The following is a 19,252-nucleotide window of genomic DNA, read 5'->3' on the forward strand; positions in this document are numbered from 1 at the left end:
ACAGTGCTTTATGAATTAATTATCTGTCAGTCTATCTATCCGTCAGTACATTTATTCATACATCTGTTGTTTTACACAGCACTAACTGGTTGAGGGTTAAAGCCCTTTATTTCAGACCCTCCACACCTCTGAGGTCGACTGGATCAGGTCTGCTGTCATCATTGTCAAAATAAAACATCAGCCGTCAGTTTTTATGAACCACATGTCTGGACCAAACCCAGAAAACCTGTGATCTGCTTCAACTCAAACGTCTTTTAAAATGAAAAGGCACACAAGTGTTTTCTAATGCCTTTTACTCAATGCAATTTAAAAGTAATCATTCATGTCTCGCATTGTGGCGACAGTTTTCTAATTTTTCTTATTATATTTTATTCTGTTTTTACTTTTTTACATTTCCGATGCCTATAATGTTGAGTTGTTGTTAACCTTTTCATAGAGGTATTCATTTAATTAATATGTTTAGTACTAAGGTCATAATCAGTGGTGCTGCGTTATATTGAAAGATGTTTCTCATATTCGGCCGACGTCAATAGAAGTCGTAGTCTCAAACACCTGTCACATGTTACCATGACCTCAATAACAAACATATTATTGCCTACAGTATTACAAAAAACTGATTATGAGTTTACTTTCATCCATTCACTCTCTTCATGCATCTGTCTTTCCATCCAGGCAATTTTTTTGTGTGATTATAACATCGAATATTTTGGGATGGAATGTGTTTTTTTGGGTTTTTGTTTTTTGTTATGTTTTTTTTGTTGTTGAAAAATGTGCAAATCCTACAGTTGCAGCTCATGTTGCTTTCATTCCTCTCAGTAAGGGGAGCCATACACACAGTTTGTGTGTCTTATTGGATTTTACCACTGAGTACGATTTTACACATAATAACCATTAGTGATCCTATTCCTCAATTTCTCTACTCAGGAGTCTCTCCAGCAGCAGCACATGATGGGAATTGCTTCTCAGACAACCACTGGAACAGGCACTCCCGCCTCTTTGGCCACACCCCCAACCACAGTTCATCCTGTCCGCCAGACATCCATCGCCCCGCCGGGGCACCTCAAGTCCCAGCGGTCCATTAACATTCCAGCCACTGCCACGCCTCCGAAGGTTCGTCCGCAGAGCAGGAACCTCCTCCTCGACTCTTCTGACACAAACTTCAGTGGCAGTCAGCCAAAATCACGCCAATCTCAGCAGCTGTCACAACTGCAGCAGCAGCAGCAGCAACAACTGCAGCAGCAGCAGCAGCAACAACTGCAGCAGCAGCAACAACTGCAGCAGCAGCAACAACTGCAGCAGCAACAACAACAACAACATCATCAGCAACAACAACAACAACAACATCATCATCATCACCATCATCATCAGCAGCAGCAGCAGCAACAACAACAGCAGCAACAGGACGCGCAGCTGTCGGTGACGGACAGTCCAGCTCCTGGGCTCCCGTACCAGACGAGCTCCACCAAAGAGAACCAGGGCCCGCCAGCAGCTGCAGATGAGTCAACAGACACACCCACAAAAAGCACCAAGAAGTCTCAGCAAACACAACTGCAGCCACCACAGCAGCATCTGCTCAAGCCAGTCGCCAATAAACAGGTCAATCCCACATCACACCTTCTATTCAAAGTGAAGTTTCCAAACTGTTGAGGAAAAGTATTCAGAAACATGCCTCATGAACAGATGCACACAAGAGTGACATTTCTTCAGTGCAATGTGATGAATAAAATTCCGATTAAGAAAATAGACCTGACATGCCGGCTGTCCTTTGTTGTTGTTTCAGGGTTCGACCATGAATGAGCGGACGGTCGCCTGGGTTTCCAACATGCCACATCTTTCTGCTGACATTGAGAGCCTGCGGCCGGACCGTGAGGGTCAACTGAAAGAGTACTCCAAGAGTATGGATGAGTCACGACTAGAGAGGGTCAGCATTTTTTTTCCCACCTGCTGAAAATATATATATTCTCACTTCTTGTGATTAGTTAACAAAGAAAAAAAAGTTGTTTTTTTTCCAGTAGTGCATGTGCGAATTCCATGCCATTATTTAAAGTGAAAACAGAGAAGAAAGAATTTACAAGATTTACAAGAAAAAGCAGCCATATGAAGCCAGAATCAGACAGTTATCAGCTTTACTATTTTTTTCTGGCCAGTGTCTTTAAACCCCCCCACCAAAAAAATTCTTAAAATATGATACACTGTAGTGCTAAATGTAATCTTAGTCTAATCTAATGTTGGCAACCAGCAGCAACTGCAAAACTCATTTAGAAATCATCATTGTAGTAATTATAGTTTTAGGTTGTTGTGAAGAGTGTTTATCTAATAGCTGACTGTTATTTGGCAAATTAGAAGTGAATTGAAAGATGGACTGTGATTTAGTCTGAAAACACGTCTTTCATGTTTGGCAGAGAATCTTCACAGCTTTAGGAGTGGTTTCTGACTAAATAGTTAAGGTATTTGGACAAAGATAGCAGATTTACACTGTTTCATCACATGTTTTCAGTTACAAAGATTTGGATTACTATGTTTTAATATATTCTTTAAAACAGTATTTCAGCCTTGCCATCCACTTCAACCTGAATGCACATCATGGTGTCCCTGGTAGAAAAAATTACACTCTCATACACTCCGGATAGAAACTGATTATTGTACAAACTATTCTTGATGGTAAAACATCATCACAAAAAAATTCTGCTTCATTTCAAATGAATTTAACATTTCAGTCATCATGCCCTGACATCATGTACACCTTGAAAAATCGGAGGCACAACCATTTTGAGCCTTCATACCGAACACAATGTTTATCAAGTGTTGGCTTCACATACCTCACCTGCACAGGGGTCATACTGTTTCAGCTGGTTCTGCAATATATAACCTTTATGTTGGAGTTTTGACAGAATTATAAATTAGTTGCATAGTTGCTCCCACAATCTTGTCCCTATTAGAAACAGTGTAGTGCTTCTTGGCACACATTTAAGCCCAGCCCAACTCCATTGCAGCTTTCTCTGCACATTTATCCAACTTGCTGCTTGGGCTAAAAAGAGCTGCGTAACATAGTGGTGTCTTTATTAATTAAATTAGTCACCATTTAGGAATATCTGTAAAAACCAGAGATGACATGAGTGAGGTGACATTATTTCATTCATTTTTCAGGTAAGGGAATACGAAGAAGAAATTCACTCGTTGAAGGAGCGGCTGTTGATGTCTCATCGCAAACTTGAACAATACGAACAGAGACTTATGTCGCAAGAGCAGCAGACAAGCAAGATCCTGCAGCAGTACCAGTGCCGCCTGGATGACAGTGAGCGCCGCCTGAAGCAGCAGCAAGTGGAGAAGGACTCTCAAATCAAAGGCATCATCAGCAGGTGATTAGTGTTCAGGTTGAACTAGAGCTGGCAGAAATGAGGCTGCGCCAGGTAGCCTACTGTTTGGCTTCCTCTTTTGCTTCAGATTTATCACACAAACATTTTGTAGATGAATCACACACGAGTTGCTACAGAGTTTATAAATAACCACAAAAGCTGTTCAGTAAAGCTTAAAATCCAATCTGGTTTTAAAGTAATGCCCCATATTATGATTATATCCAACTGTTTGGTGGAGTGTGATGGAATAGAACTTATGCTTTTTCTGTATCATGGAGACACTCAATAACTGTGTTACTGCAACTCATATTTATCTGACCTGGCAATAACTATTCACTGTACAACAGTTTTTGCTGTTGCAAGATATGGACTGCAGCTTTAAAAGCAGATGTTTGAGGGTTTCTCAAAATCCCTGCATAAAGGTAGTCAAACATTACTACAGAAAAACCTCATGCAAGCTAAAGCTGGTTGAAAATGGTCTCGCTTCACTACTTTATTTACAAATGGTCCCCATTCGAAGAAATGCTGTAGCTCAAATGTCAGTCTTCACTGAACTTTAGGACCTTCACAAAATTAAGCAAAAGTTTTTCACTCAAATATAACTTGCAATATTTTGTAGGTATCGTGTTTTTAAAAAATTGTTTTACTTTTGGGAAGATGTTACTTGCTTTCTTTCAGAGAATTTAATCAGAAGATAATAGTTGTGCTGGAGCCAGGAGGCAGTTAGCATAGCTTAGCATAAAGACTGGAAGCAGGGTGAAAGAGTTAGCCTTGCTGTGTACAAACAAACAAACCAAACTAACTTGCCCTATCCCCTCAACACAACCACCCAAATGTTGTCCTTAAATTTCAGTTTTTGTATTGACTTAACAAGTTACTGGCTACATGTTGATCAGTGAGCTTTAGAAGTGCTGATAATCTTTATGCTAAGCTAAGATAATCATCTCATTTCTGTAGTTCTGTGATTAAAGTACCCTGTGGAGTTTTCTTTTTAACAAACGAAGTTTATTTAGATAAATTAATTTCCATATGTCCACATTTAGACACACCATTACATTCTCATCCACCTGCTTTAATGCACATTTTCAAAATGTTGGAAAAGTTGGAAATGCCCAACAAATTTGCAAAATAAAAAAATACATCAATAAATAAACATAACAACACATACTCCGAATATTGCAAACATATTTTTACGCAGTGTTTGGGTTGAAATGTTCATGCAAAGGTAAAACCAAAATTCAATGAAAACAAACTCAGAAAATAAATTGCGCTTCTGCTTCTCTGGAGAGATTCAAAACAGCAGGAGACTAAAACATCAGATCCATGTGGAGAGATATGACTATTCACATTCCTCAGATTAGTAAAAGTCTAACAGAAATGCCATATTTGCCTTGCATTTCCTGCAGAGTTTTCCTCTTGACTCTTATTTATTGTATCTTTTTTTTTTTAATGCATTGCGCCATAGCACCAGCAGTGGTACAAAATTCCACAGGGTACCTTTAACTTGCAGACATAAGAGTGATTTAAATCTTCTCATCCAACTTTCAGACAGATGGCAAATGATTCTGGTTCCCAAAATGCGGAACTATTTTTTTCAATGTAGCTCATTTAAACATCACAACTATCACCAAAAAACATGCCCATCAGAGACAGTTAACAAAATGAAACACTCACAGCCATCTCAAATTCGTCATTACTGGTATTATTTTATTTCAGTAACTTAACTATAAAGACAGGAAACCAAGCCAGAATAATTCTGATAATACCTACACATACTTCAGGGAAATATTACTTGGGAAGATTTATACCTATAAATATCTATACCTAATAAAATATTTGTGCATCACATTAAATTCCTTTCTGAAAGCCAAAATTTTGTACAACCAGAATATACATGGCTCACATGTCATCTAAGTTAGCAAAGGTTCTACTAATACGAGGTGCGACCCAAGAGTTCTGTGTTACATGTGTCTTTGTGACCATTTGCACATTTGCAATTTGACCTTAAACCGGAGTTGAGAGCACATCAGATCTTGTGTCAAATTTTTTGGAACGGAAAGAAATCAAAGGGAGCCAAATGCGGTGAGTAGGTGGTGGTGGGGAGCGATGATTGTGTATTTTTTAGGCAAGAAAATCATGCATTGTCAACGCGTTGTAAGCATGAGCTCAAGTTGGAGAATTGAAGGGCCATTACGCCACTGTCAGGTGGTCTGTGGTGATTGTTTTTCCTCAGATGCCTCAGACTGACAAAGTAGAGCTCAGTGTTGACAGTTTGACCCTGAGGGACAAATTCATGTTGTACAAACCCTCAAATGCCCCCCCCCCCCTCCCCCCACCAGAAAACCCTGGTTGTGCTCCTGACCTGATGTGTCTTCTTTGGTTGTTGGCAGTGACGTTCTGCTCCTTTTGAAACGTAAATACCACTCAAAACACCTCGGCTTCATTGCCATAGGCTTTTTGTAGCATTTCAAGGGCTTCTGTTGCGGATTTCCCGAGCTTGGCACAAAATTTGATGTCTGCTCTCTGCTGATGTGTCTGGGGAGATTGCCGACGCGCCCTGACCAGTGGTCACAAAAACATGTGTAACTCAAGTGCCGATGTTGATCAAGCAGCGTAATTTGGAATGCTTTCTCAACACAGTTATAGCTTCGCACTGCGCCCTGTACGCCACAGTGCTGCGCTCTCTTCATGCGTAGCAGGTGCAGTCTCAAAACCTTTTGATTGCACTTCGTATTTTGGTGCACACTTCACTATAGTGCATACACTCATTTCACAAGTTCTCTATCTCAACAGCTGAATCTGAACTACAGCTCTGAGTGCAGTTTAAATTCAGCTTCAGGAAGCTCTGAAGATAGTTGAATGTGCCCACAAACATTGTCAGGACCTTAATATCATCATATGGCCACATAATCCTACAGTAAATCTGAAGAACACCGGATTCATAAATCTATTTTTGTCAACCGGTATGTTTGTTTCTATTTCCCTGTTGTCAGACTCATGGCTGTGGAAGATGAGCTGAGAGGGGGTGCCATTCCTGATATTAAGCCTCGAATCCTCACAGACCAGGTTTGTGCCTGTGTCTACATCTTTTATCATCCCTATTCGCTAAACCAGTCATGTCCTAAAACAGTTTGCCTCATTCTTGCATCATATCCAGAGCATTTGCCAAAGTCAGTAAAGGGGAAAAGTTTGCCGCTGTCATACACGTCACCTACCCCCCATCTTTCAAAAGTACATTTATGTCACATCTGAAATAACATTTCACCATTTTCCGCACATGCCTGAGGGGAGAGTGAAAACAGTGTTCATCCTAAAAATCAAGAGTTGGAGTTATGTAGACAGGTTAATCTAGTGTGTCTCTGTGAAGGAATAGCAGGTCTTCAACACAAAAACTGAATATTATTTACCACAGAAACATTATTATTATACCACAGAACTCATTCACCATCAGACAAACCTTCACTGTGACTCACCAGCATCGTCACATTAATTCTTCAGGGCTTGGCTTTGTGAATGCACCATGTGGGCTGAATTGTGACGCAAGTGAAGAGGCCGTGCGTGCTATGTGCCGTGTTTATGCCGACATAACTGGGGAGAAACAGTTGCCACCCTTGAAATGCACTGTCACGTTCTTTGCAGCTCTCAATATCAAGCGCAAACAGACAAAAGTGCCTCGTGAAAACACTGACCACATGTAAAAAAGTTTCTCCACCGGGCCTGCCGTGAGATTGAATCTGTTTTTACACCAGACTTAAACAAATTTTGTGAGTGATAAGAATAAATGTCCAAACTCTGCAACCAAATTTAGAGTGCAGTTATGCAGTTACGTTATGGCAAAGCAGGATTAGTGTGCAACCTGTAATTTTTGGCTCAAAGTACTGCCAGAAGTACAGAATATGGTAAATATTGAATGTTAGGGTTATTGGAGACTCATTCAAGATGAATAAAAGTGTTGAGAAATGTTATTCCTTCAGAATGGGAGAGTTTTGATATTTGCTTTAATCCCAGAGACAAATCAGAGATTTAAAGATTTAAAGGAATAGTTCAACATATGTTGATTTGCTTTCTTGACAAGAATTAGATGAGAGGACCAGAATGTATCAAGTCTATATGATAAATCTACAGCCATCAGATGGTTAGTGCAGCTTAGTTTAGTTTACCACAAAGACTGGAAATAGCAAAACTGCTAGTTTAGCGCTGTCCAAATTAAGGTATCAAATTGCACTTTCCAGCACCTCTAAAGCTTATGTTACTCATTGGTTTAATCCATACAAAAACCGAAGTATGGTTTCAGTGCTGGGCTATTTCTATGAGCTGTATGTTCCTGGAATACTCCACTGGTGGCTTTGCAGCGGGTACCAGTTTATGGCTACTAAAGTTTGACCGAATCAGGCTAGCTGTTTCCAGTCTTTGTGTTAAACAAAGCTAACCTGGGCTCCAGCTTCATATTTACCACACACACATAAGAGTGGTATCGGTCTTCTCATCTAACTCTCAGGAGGAAAGCGAATTATCGTATTTTCCAAAAAGTCGAACTATTTCTTTAAATGTGCGCCTTCATGAAGCTGTGAATGGAGAAAAGTGGTAATTGCATCTGTTTTCTCTCCCTTCAGTCTATCAGCCACGGCTATGGTGGCCACCCAGGATCCTGACTGCCAATTCCAAAGTGACCAGAGTTCATGATGGTCATTCGAGTATAAGAAGACTGATACACATGCTCCTACAAAAAAAAAAAAAACATCAAGACAAAGCTCTGCAGTGGATCCAGCAGGACTACTGGAGGTGTCCTCTCCCAACATTCTTAAAAAATACAAATAAAAAAATAACTTTGCACATATTTAAACTTAGCCTGTACCAGAACATGACAATCAGCTTAGCATGAGGACTAATGTGTTCAGTGAATCTTCTGCACATTTTGACTGAAATATAAGCCAGTGCCACAACAAGGGCAATACTGTACCTTTATTTAATTGGATAGAGTAAGGGAAAGTGTGTAAAACGCTGGGGATGAAGATGGATTCATGATTTTCCTTGCTACAAGCAGCACAATTGCTTCTCACTAACAAGTGGCTGCAGGCAAAATGTCAAAAAGGCTTTTTACAAGCACAATATCCCTTCATGGCAACGCCTGTGACAAGCAACAAACATGCTTTTAAATCATTTGCCATCGATAATCCTCAGATGTAGGGCCCAAACAAAGACCTATTTAATAATTTAGTAAAATATTCTTACCACAAAAATATTTCCACTTACACAGATGGTTATATTATAGGTTTGCATCCTTCAAAGTACAGCCATCCCATCTGAAAAGATGCCAAACAAGTCCTACAATCAACTTATTACTGCTGTTAGGACAATCTGAATCTTCTCGTCGGTTTACCTTTTCCTTCGGCACAGTGTAGAGCCTTGACTTTCAATGTATAGAAACAGCATTAGTTAAAACTACTAGACTTTTTTAATAATGGAGATACTTTACAAAAATAATCTGAGATAAAATGTGTTTTGTTCACTTTGTAATAATACTAGTAATTATGATAATGATCATGATAAAGTATATATAACCTTTCAAACAGTGGAACAAAGTGCTTCATTAAGTCACAGACATATAGGCCCAACATGAGAGACAAATAGGGGGAAAATATACACACATTGGTTAAAGGGGCACTTCTGGAGGAACTTCTGAGGAAATAACCTCGATGATACCATAGTGATCTGTGATGGACTGGCGATCTGTCCAGGGTGTACCCTGCCTTCGCCCGATGTGCGCTGGGATAGGCTCCAGTCTCCCTGTGACCCTGCTCAGGATAAAGCGGCTATAGCTAATGGATGGATAGATGGATGGATGGATGGATACCATAGTGACGTTATCCTGGCTAGGACCTAGAGATGACAAAGCTTGTGTCATTAATTGGCAACCGGATATCACGCCGAAGTGTTTAATACATTAAAGAATACAGTGTCAGTGACGTTATGTCTTACCTAGGCTTTAAAAAAAAGATGCCTTCAGCACCAAAAACCACATGCTAGGTTTTGGAAAAGATCATGGTTTGGGTTAAATGGGACACACTCACAATTGGGTGAATTTATGGCAACAAAGGTTCAAGCCTACATTAACAGGGATGAAAAGTCATGGACTTTGGCAGCATTAAATGGCTCAAAAGTAATAAATCAACATCAACAAATTTAACATCAAGACTTTTTGCCTCTCATGTCTGCCATTTTCATTGTATATCAAACTGCACAGCACTTTGGAACACTGGTTTGAAAAGTGCTATATAGATAAATTGTAATAACTATGATCATAAACAAGATGTGCACCTGGAAACAAATCATAAAATAACAAGTAGTGGATTACTCATCTGTTGTGTTTAATGTTTCTGAAGCATAGATGTGCAACAGTTCTGCATGTGCTTTTAAAATGCAAGGACGAGTAAGTCAGTTTGCTGTCGGATATTATACTAATGTACAAAAAAAACTTTGACACAGCCTTCTTATTGGAAGGCATCTTTTTTTAATCCAACCTGCTGACTCTTCCAGGTTATTTTTTTTCAGAAGAGTGTGGCATTCAGACTTTTGCATTATACAACATTAGAGTATAGAGAAAAACAGACAGACTAACAAAAAGAGGAGAGACAGTGAAAACAACAGAACAATAAGAAGTTTACAAGCAGGGATATGTAGTATATGTGCATAGGATTTGACTGCCTTACAGTCTGTGCCACAGGGCCCAATATAAAAATGATAATACAAAAAAAAAAAAAATCCTGTAAACTTTGTACATTAAATGTCTTTTTTTTTTGTAGTCAGGTGATGATTAATAAGCAGTGTGTTGGTTAACTCTGTATGTTAGTCAGAATCATTTACATTACAAATTTCATGGTTACTATATTTTATCTTAACCTCTTGCCTTCAAAAAGACATTTTCTTTCAAGATAAATATTAATGATACAAAGTTAAATGTTTATGTTACCAGAAATGTATAAAATAGCTTAATGTATATCTATTCTTATATGTAAAATGTATTCAAATCAAGGGTAGGCCTTCAGGCATGTTGAAGTTGTGGTAAAAAACTGATTCTTATATTGTTATAACTCTTAATGCTGCAATCCAGAAACTACAGTGCTGTGGTGTGACTGCATTCATGGGATGAGAGCTGATTACGTTCCCAGCATAACGCATTTCTGTTCAAGATTAGATGATATGATGAATTCATCTAATAGCTTGTCTACGTTGTGCAACCAAAACAGTGGTGCTTTCAACAATGCTGGATTGCAGTTTTAAGTAGTCATCTTTTGAAATATACGTTTATTTATCCGGCCTGCATTGCAATACAGTATTTTGAAAATGTTATACTGCACTTCTGTTTTCATTTTACAAGAAGCTGCAATCCATAATCTACGACAAATGTTTTTAAAGATATGAAAAATATATAATATACCCATGTATTTCTCTGTATTAGCTGCAGTGGTACAGTGTGCTACCTCTGAAATCATGCCCTCATCTCCCTTTTGTGTTGGAACTAAGGATCCTTATCTGCTTTATACCACAACCTGAGAGGATACTTTATTCCATTTGGCTAGAAAACCGTCATTTATTTAAGAGACAATACAAACTTATAACTGCTTCTAACTAGATGGAAGAATCAGTTTTTTTTGGTTGCCTGTTTATTGCTATTTTGGGGATTTCCTGTGTAAAACTTTTTGCCATCACAGGGTCATTTCTAGAGTTCGTCCTGTTTACTATTGTATTTAAGTGCCGTTACCATTACAGTCACCCAAATCTCCTTTTAATTATGGGATGAGATTGATTGTGTTCCAGGTATTTGTCAGACTCTCAGGTGTTATAAGGAACACAGAGATATCTTTTAATATCTTTAATGCACAAAATATTGAAAACATTTTTGGCAAGTCAGCATTAAAGATAAGTACAGATCTAAAAGCACATTAAATGAGGAGTCTGTGCCAAAGCAACTGCTCTGCTTTTATTTTGGTTGGCTCTTAGCCCTCATCTTATCCTTACAAATAGTTTATTTTAAAACCTTCTCTTATTATTTGTTACATATGAGTTTCTTTTTCTAGGTCCAAAAAAGGTGACAAATGCCCCAATGTTACAAATAATATATAAGATTCTATTAAAGTGATTTATGTTTACAGAAACATGACCTTTGTTGACCCAAAGGGGAATTACTGCCGCTTTACTGCAGCTAAAGCAGGACCTAATAAATGAAATTATATATCTTGTATATTTTGAAGAAGGGTATTTAACATCAATCAACATATTTATGTTTCTAAAATGGATGTATAGTGTTTTAGAATGAAACGAAATATTTTTCTTGGCAGCTATTATTCTGCGCAATTGACCTACTGTGTCACAAATATATAGTTGGAGGGATTTCTGACTTGAATTAGGCCTACTGGATGTAATACCTTAATTTACTTGATATTTCTTTTGAAATAAGCCATGCCCCATTGATAAGCCATACCCTCCAATCCCCTGATGTTGTATGGTGGATGTTTAATGTTGGTAGTTTTATTTATAATGGTAGTTATTGTAGGTATGATTGCGCTTGTAATTATTATTATTATTAGTGATTGTTATGATTTGTTTTGTTTGAACAAAGGGAATGTATTCATTTTTCAGGTGATTTTTCCGAGTGATTTAAATAAATTAATAAATCCCTACTTTACGACCTGTTATTTAAAGGGGCCACGTAAGCTACATTAATGGGTCTGAACCACAAGACGAGTTACGCTACATTTGACTTATATACTGTAGGCATATATCTGCATTGGCTTTGTATTAACTTCACTGAAGATAGACAGTATGTTGAATGTTCTGATCTCTGACAGTGTTTCGGTTTATTATCTTCAATATCTAAGAACTAAAAGATTGTGAAAGATTGTTCTTGAGATATTGCATTCACAAGAATAGGACTGATGGATAGGACGGATGTTAGGTTATACTGATTTCCAAATTCTACTCACTTCATCCTTGAGTCCAAGTGAATGTTTGTGCCAAATTCCAAAGATATCACTTTCACAAAAATGGAAGCGATGTAAGGTCAGTGACCATGACCTCCGACCTTTGACCACCAAAATTGAATTGCTTCATCGTTGAGCCCAAGTAAACATTTGTAAAATTGTTTTGCCAAATTTGAAGAAATCCCCTCAAGGAGTTCTTGAGGTATTGCATTCAGATGGAAGTTGCATGGACGGTAGGTGAGGTCAAAGTGGCCTTGAACTTTGATCTTTGACCAACAAACTAATAAGTTCATTCATAAGGCCAAACCAAAAATTGTGACATTTGAAAAAAATGTATGGGAGTGTCAAATTAGGGATCACACGTCAAAGGTCAAGGTTATTGTAACCTCAAGTCCATCCTATCCGTCAATTCTAACATTGTGAATGCTATTTCTTAGTAAGACCTTGATGGAATTTCCTCAAATTTAACACAAGGATTCCCTTTGACTCAAGGACAAACTAATTAGATGATGGGGGTTAAGATTCAAGGTCACAGTCAGTTCACATCCGTTTTCCAGATATGTCAACAATGCCTTCAACTGTGGCACAAACCTTCACTAGGAGTCAAGAATAAACTAATTACATTTTGGGGTTCAAAGGTCAAGGTCACTGTCACATCACACTGACCAATGCTTGAGAGTAGGATATCTGCGGAATGCCTTGAGGGAGTGTCTTCAAATTTTGCACAAATGCTCACTTGCATCTTGGCCTTTCTTTGGTTGTTTATTTTTGGCAACGATTAGTTCTTAAGCATAATCATCAAAGCTTTAAAAATCTGGGACAGCAAGCTTTTCCAGCTCAAGAAAGGCCTGGCCCAGTTTGCTTCTTACATTCAATAACAGAACCTCCTCTGATCCCTTAATAGTGATCTCTATCTTACAATATTTTTTTTTTTTATTATTATTATTTTTTTTATATATACTGCTAGATGTTTTGTGTTTTGTCTTTACAAATGAATGAAGGGATGAAACATTTTGAATCAAATCGTATTAAAAACAAACTGTGGCCCTACTCTGTCAACTTGCAGCTTTCTTCTGTCACAACAAATCAGTCAAGCCTTTCAAGTCACTCATCATAACCTGGTTTAGCTTTGCCTCCTGTCATTTCAACGGCTGAGCAGGTAATGAAGTGTGAGCTGCTCTCCATCAAAGAACAACGCCAAAGACTGCAGACAAAACAACTGCCTGACACAAAAGGAAGATGTCCTTCAGTTTCCTCTGGTTGTCATGCTCCTTCACGTCTGATATGCTTGTGATATATTTATGCTCATTATCTAAACTGTAAGTCTGCAGTACACCTGGTCCAGTCAGTGTTGGAATATACAAGTTTTTCTTTGTTTACCTTGAAAACGACATCAGCTCCTTTAGTAAAGTACACTGAAAAGATTTCACTTTCATAAATTGATTTGTATTCTCTATACACTGTCAAAAACATACAGAAGTAATTAACAGAAAAGAACTTGGTAACATAGGGGCTGCACAGTGGAGCAGTGATTAGTATTGTCACCTCACAGTGAAAAGGTTCCGGGTTTGATTCCGGGCTTTTCTGTGCAGAGTTTGGATGTTCTCTCTGTGCATGTGTGGGTTCTCTCCAGGTACTCCGGCTTCCTCCCACCGTCCAAAAACATGCATCTCAGGTTGATTGGTGATTCCACAAAATTGCCCTGAGGAGTGAATGAGAATGTGAATGGTCTTTGTTTCTGTCTGTCTCTATGTGTTGGCCCTGTGATAGACTGGTGACCTGTCCAGGATGTACCCTGCCTTCGCCCAAAGTGAGCTGGGATAGGCTCCAGCTCACTATCATCCGTGACCCTGTTCAGAAAAAAGTGGGTATAGATAACGAATGGAACTTGGTAATTTTTGCTTCAGGATTCTATTGATGAGTCCAGAGACTGCAATAAAGAAACACATTGAGATTTTCGGCCATTTTGCTTCCTTAAAATGGTCGTCCAAAATATGAAGGAAAAGTCATATCAACATGAAAATTCAGTCTATTTACAGGGCCAGCTCAGTTGTGGAGATATTAAAACCTTGGAGCACCGTAGTCATCAGGCATGTCGCCAAAAATATGAAAATAAAAGTCATACTATAGCATGTCGTCCAAAATATGACCAAAAATTCACGCCATAGCATGTCGTCGAAAATATGACCAAAAAGTCATACGATAGCATGTCGTCCAAAATATGACCAAAAACTCATACTATAGCATGTCGCCCAAAATATGAAAGAAAAGTCAGACCATAGCATGTCGTCCAAAATATGAAAAAAGTCATACCATAGCATTTCGTCCAAAATATGAGCAAAAATTCACGCCATAGCATGTCGTCCAAAATATGACCAAAAAGTCATACGATAGCATGTCGTCCAAAATATGACCAAAAAGTCATACTATAGCATGTCGTCCAAAATATGACCAAAAACTCATACTATAGCATGTCGCCCAAAATATGAAAGAAAAGTCAGACCATAGCATTTCGTCCAAAATATGAGCAAAAAGTCAAACTATAGCATGTCGTCCAAAATATGAAAAAAAGTCATACTATAGCATGTCGCCCAAAATATGAAAGAAAAGTCAGACCATAGCATGTCGTCCAAAATATGAAAAAAGTCATACCATAGCATGTCGTCCAAAATATGAAAAAAAGTCATACCATAGCATGTCGTCCAAAATATGAAAAAAAGTCATACTATAGCATGTCGTCCGAAATATGACCAAAAAGTCGTACCATAGAATGTCGTCCAAAATATGACCAAAAACTCATATTATAGCATGTCGTCCAAAATATGACCAAAAAGTCATACTATACAGCATGTCGTCCAAAATATGAAAAAAATTCATACCATAGCATGTCGTCCAAAATATGACCAAAAAGTCATACCATAGCATGTCGTCCAAAATATGAAAAAAAAATTATAGCATGTCGCCCAAAATATGAAAAAAAAAAGTCATACCATAGCATGTCGTCCAAAATATGAAAAAAAGTCATACCATAGCATGTCGTCCAAAAAAAGAAAAAAAAATTATAGCATGTCGCCCAAAATATGAAAAAAAAAAATCATACCATAGTATGTCGTCCAAAATATGACCAAAAAGTCAAACTACAGCATGTCGTCCAAAATATGACCAAAAAGTCATACCATAGCATGTCGTCCAAAACATGAAAAAAAAATTATAGCATGTCGCCCAAAATATGAAAAAAAAAAATCATACCATAGTATGTCGTCCAAAATATGACCAAAAAGTCATGCTATAGCATGTCGTCCACAATATGACCAAAAAGTCATACTATAGCATGTCGTCCAAAATATGACCAAAAAGTCATACTATAGCATGTCGTCGAAAATATGACCAAAAAGTCATATCATAGCATGTCGTCCAAAATATGAAAAAAAGTCATGCCATAGCATGTCGTCAAAAATATGGCCAAAAAGTCATACTATACAGCATGTCGTCCAAAATATGAAAAAAAGTCATACCATAGTATGTCGTCCAAAATATGACCAAAAAGTCATACTATAGCATGTCGTCGAAAATATGACCAAAAAGTCATACGATAGCATGTCATCCAAAATATGAAAAAAAGTCACACCACAGCATGTCGTCCAAAATATGACCAAAAAGTCATACTATAGCATGTCGTCCAAAATATGCCCAAAAAGTCATACTTTAGCATGTCGTCCAAAATATGACCAAAAAGTCATATCATAGCATGTCGTCCAAAATATGAAAAAAAGTCATGCAATAGCATGTCGTCCAAAATATGACCAAAAAGTCATACTATAGCATGTCGACAAAAATATGGCCAAAAAGTCATACTATACAGCATGTCGTTCAAAATATGAAAAAAAGTCATACCATAGTATGTCGTCCAAAATATGACCAAAAAGTCATACTATAGCATGTCGTCCAAAATATGACTAAAAAGTCATACGATAGCATGTCATCCAAAATATGAAAAAAAGTCACACCACAGCATTTCGTCCAAAATATGACCAAAAAGTCATACTATAGCATGTCGTCCAAAATATGCCCAAAAAGTCATACTTTAGCATGTCGTCCAAAATATGACTAAAAAGTCATTCTATAGCACGTCGTCCAAAATATGACCAAAAAGTCATACTATAGCACGTCGTCCAAAATATGACCAAAAACTCATACTATACAGCATGACGTCCAAAATATGACAAAAAAGTCATACCACAGCATGACGTCCAAAATATGAACAAAAAGTCATGCTATAGCATGTCGTCCAAAATATGACCAAAAAGTCAAACTACAGCATGTCGTCCAAAATATGAAAAAAAACTCGTACCATAGCATGTCGTCCAAAATATGACAGAAAAGTCATACTACAGCATGTCGTCCAAAATATGACCAAAAAGTTATATCATAGCATGTCGTCCAAAATATGGCCAACAAGTCATACTATACAGCATGTCGTCCAAAATATGACCAAAAAGTCATACCACAGCATGTCGTCCAAAATATGACCAAAAAGTCAAACTATAGCATGTCGTCCGAAATATGACCAAAAAGTCATACTGTAGCATGTCGTCCAAAATATGAAAGAAAAGTCATACCATAGCATGTCGTCCAAACTATGAAAGAAAAGTCATACCGTAGCATGTCGTCCAAAATATGAAAAAAAACTCGTACCATAGCATGTCGTCCAAAATATGACAGAAAAGTCATACTACAGCATGTCGTCCAAAATATGACCAAAAAGTTATATCATAGCATGTCGTCCAAAATATGGCCAACAAGTCATACTATACAGCATGTCGTCCAAAATATGACCAAAAAGTCATACCACAGCATGTCGTCCAAAATATGACCAAAAAGTCAAACTATAGCATGTCGTCCGAAATATGACCAAAAAGTCGTACAATAGAATGTCGTCCAAAATATGACCAAAAAGTCATACTATACAGCATGTCTTCCAAAATATGACCAAAAAGTCATACTATACAGCATGTCGTCCAAAATATGACCAAAAAGTTATATCATAGCATGTCGTCCAAAATATGGCCAACAAGTCATACTATACAGCATGTCGTCCAAAATATGACCAAAAAGTCATACCACAGCATGTCGTCCAAAATATGACCAAAAAGTCAAACTATAGCATGTCGTCCGAAATATGACCAAAAAGTCGTACAATAGAATGTCGTCCAAAATATGACCAAAAAGTCATACTATACAGCATGTCTTCCAAAATATGACCAAAAAGTCATACTATACAGCATGTCGTCCAAAATATGAAAAAAATTCATACCATAGCATGTCGTCCAAAATATGACCAAAAAGTCATACCATAGCATGTCGTCCAAAATATGAAAAAAAAATTATAGCATGTCGCCCAAAATATGAAAAAAAAAAGTCATACCATAGCATGTCGTCCAAAATATGAAAAAAAGTCATACCATAGCATGTCGTCCAAAAAAAGAAAAAAAAATTATAGCATGTCGCCCAAAATATGAAAAAAAAAAAATCATACCATAGTATGTCGTCCAAAATATGACCAAAAAGTCAAACTACAGCATGTCGTCCAAAATATGACCAAAAAGTCATGCTATAGCATGTCGTCCACAATATGACCAAAAAGTCATACTATAGCATGTCGTCCAAAATATGACCAAAAAGTCATACTATAGCATGTCGTCGAAAATATGACCAAAAAGTCATATCATAGCATGTCGTCCAAAATATGAAAAAAAGTCATGCCATAGCATGTCGTCCAAAATATGGCCAAAAAGTCATACGATAGCATGTCATCCAAAATATGAAAAAAAGTCACACCACAGCATGTCGTCCAAAATATGCCCAAAAAGTCATACTTTAGCATGTCGTCCAAAATATGACTAAAAAGTCATTCTATAGCATGTCATCCAAAATATGAAAAAAAGTCATACCATAGCACGTCGTCCAAAATATGACCAAAAAGTCATACTATAGCACGTCGTCCAAAATATGACCAAAAACTCATACTATACAGCATGACGTCCAAAATATGACAAAAAAGTCATACCACAGCATGACGTCCAAAATATGAACAAAAAGTCATGCTATAGCATGTCGTCCAAAATATGACCAAAAAGTCAAACTACAGCATGTCGTCCAAAATATGAAAAAAAACTCGTACCATAGCATGTCGTCCAAAATATGACAGAAAAGTCATACTACAGCATGTCGTCCAAAATATGACCAAAAAGTTATATCATAGCATGTCGTCCAAAATATGGCCAACAAGTCATACTATACAGCATGTCGTCCAAAATATGACCAAAAAGTCATACCACAGCATGTCGTCCAAAATATGACCAAAAAGTCAAACTATAGCATGTCGTCCGAAATATGACCAAAAAGTCATACTGTAGCATGTCGTCCAAAATATGAAAGAAAAGTCATACCATAGCATGTCGTCCAAACTATGAAAGAAAAGTCATACCGTAGCATGTCGTCCAAAATATGAAAAAAAACTCGTACCATAGCATGTCGTCCAAAATATGACAGAAAAGTCATACTACAGCATGTCGTCCAAAATATGACCAAAAAGTTATATCATAGCATGTCGTCCAAAATATGGCCAACAAGTCATACTATACAGCATGTCGTCCAAAATATGACCAAAAAGTCATACCACAGCATGTCGTCCAAAATATGACCAAAAAGTCAAACTATAGCATGTCGTCCGAAATATGACCAAAAAGTCGTACAATAGAATGTCGTCCAAAATATGACCAAAAAGTCATACTATACAGCATGTCTTCCAAAATATGACCAAAAAGTCATACTATACAGCATGTCGTCCAAAATATGAAAAAAATTCATACCATAGCATGTCGTCCAAAATATGACCAAAAAGTCATACCATAG

The 19,252-nt window shown here is 37.6% G+C and overlaps 1 protein-coding gene across 4 annotated transcripts in view; it reads left to right on the top strand.

Moving 5' to 3' along the window:
- LOC138214910 (ras/Rap GTPase-activating protein SynGAP-like) overlaps positions 1-12,037 on the top strand; it is a 43,364-nt gene extending 31,327 nt beyond the window's left edge. For 3 of the 4 annotated variants that reach the window (XM_069176763.1, XM_069176760.1, XM_069176761.1), the window contains 5 exons: positions 925-1,596; positions 1,781-1,921; positions 3,148-3,359; positions 6,350-6,422; positions 7,970-12,037. In XM_069176763.1, coding sequence (XP_069032864.1) covers positions 925-1,596; positions 1,781-1,921; positions 3,148-3,359; positions 6,350-6,422; positions 7,970-8,008 — 1,137 coding nt within the window. In that variant the 3' untranslated portion in view covers positions 8,009-12,037. The remainder of the gene's footprint in view (positions 1-924; positions 1,597-1,780; positions 1,922-3,147; positions 3,360-6,349; positions 6,423-7,969) is intronic. The other variant, XM_069176762.1, reaches the window with a different exon arrangement.
- The last annotated feature ends 7,215 nt before the right edge of the window (positions 12,038-19,252 follow it).

This window comes from Embiotoca jacksoni, unplaced genomic scaffold (genome assembly GCF_022577435.1).
Source record: "Embiotoca jacksoni isolate LCO1_2020_lvr unplaced genomic scaffold, fEmbJac1.0.p SCAF_7, whole genome shotgun sequence".
NCBI classification, from domain to species: Eukaryota; Metazoa; Chordata; class Actinopteri; family Embiotocidae; genus Embiotoca; species Embiotoca jacksoni.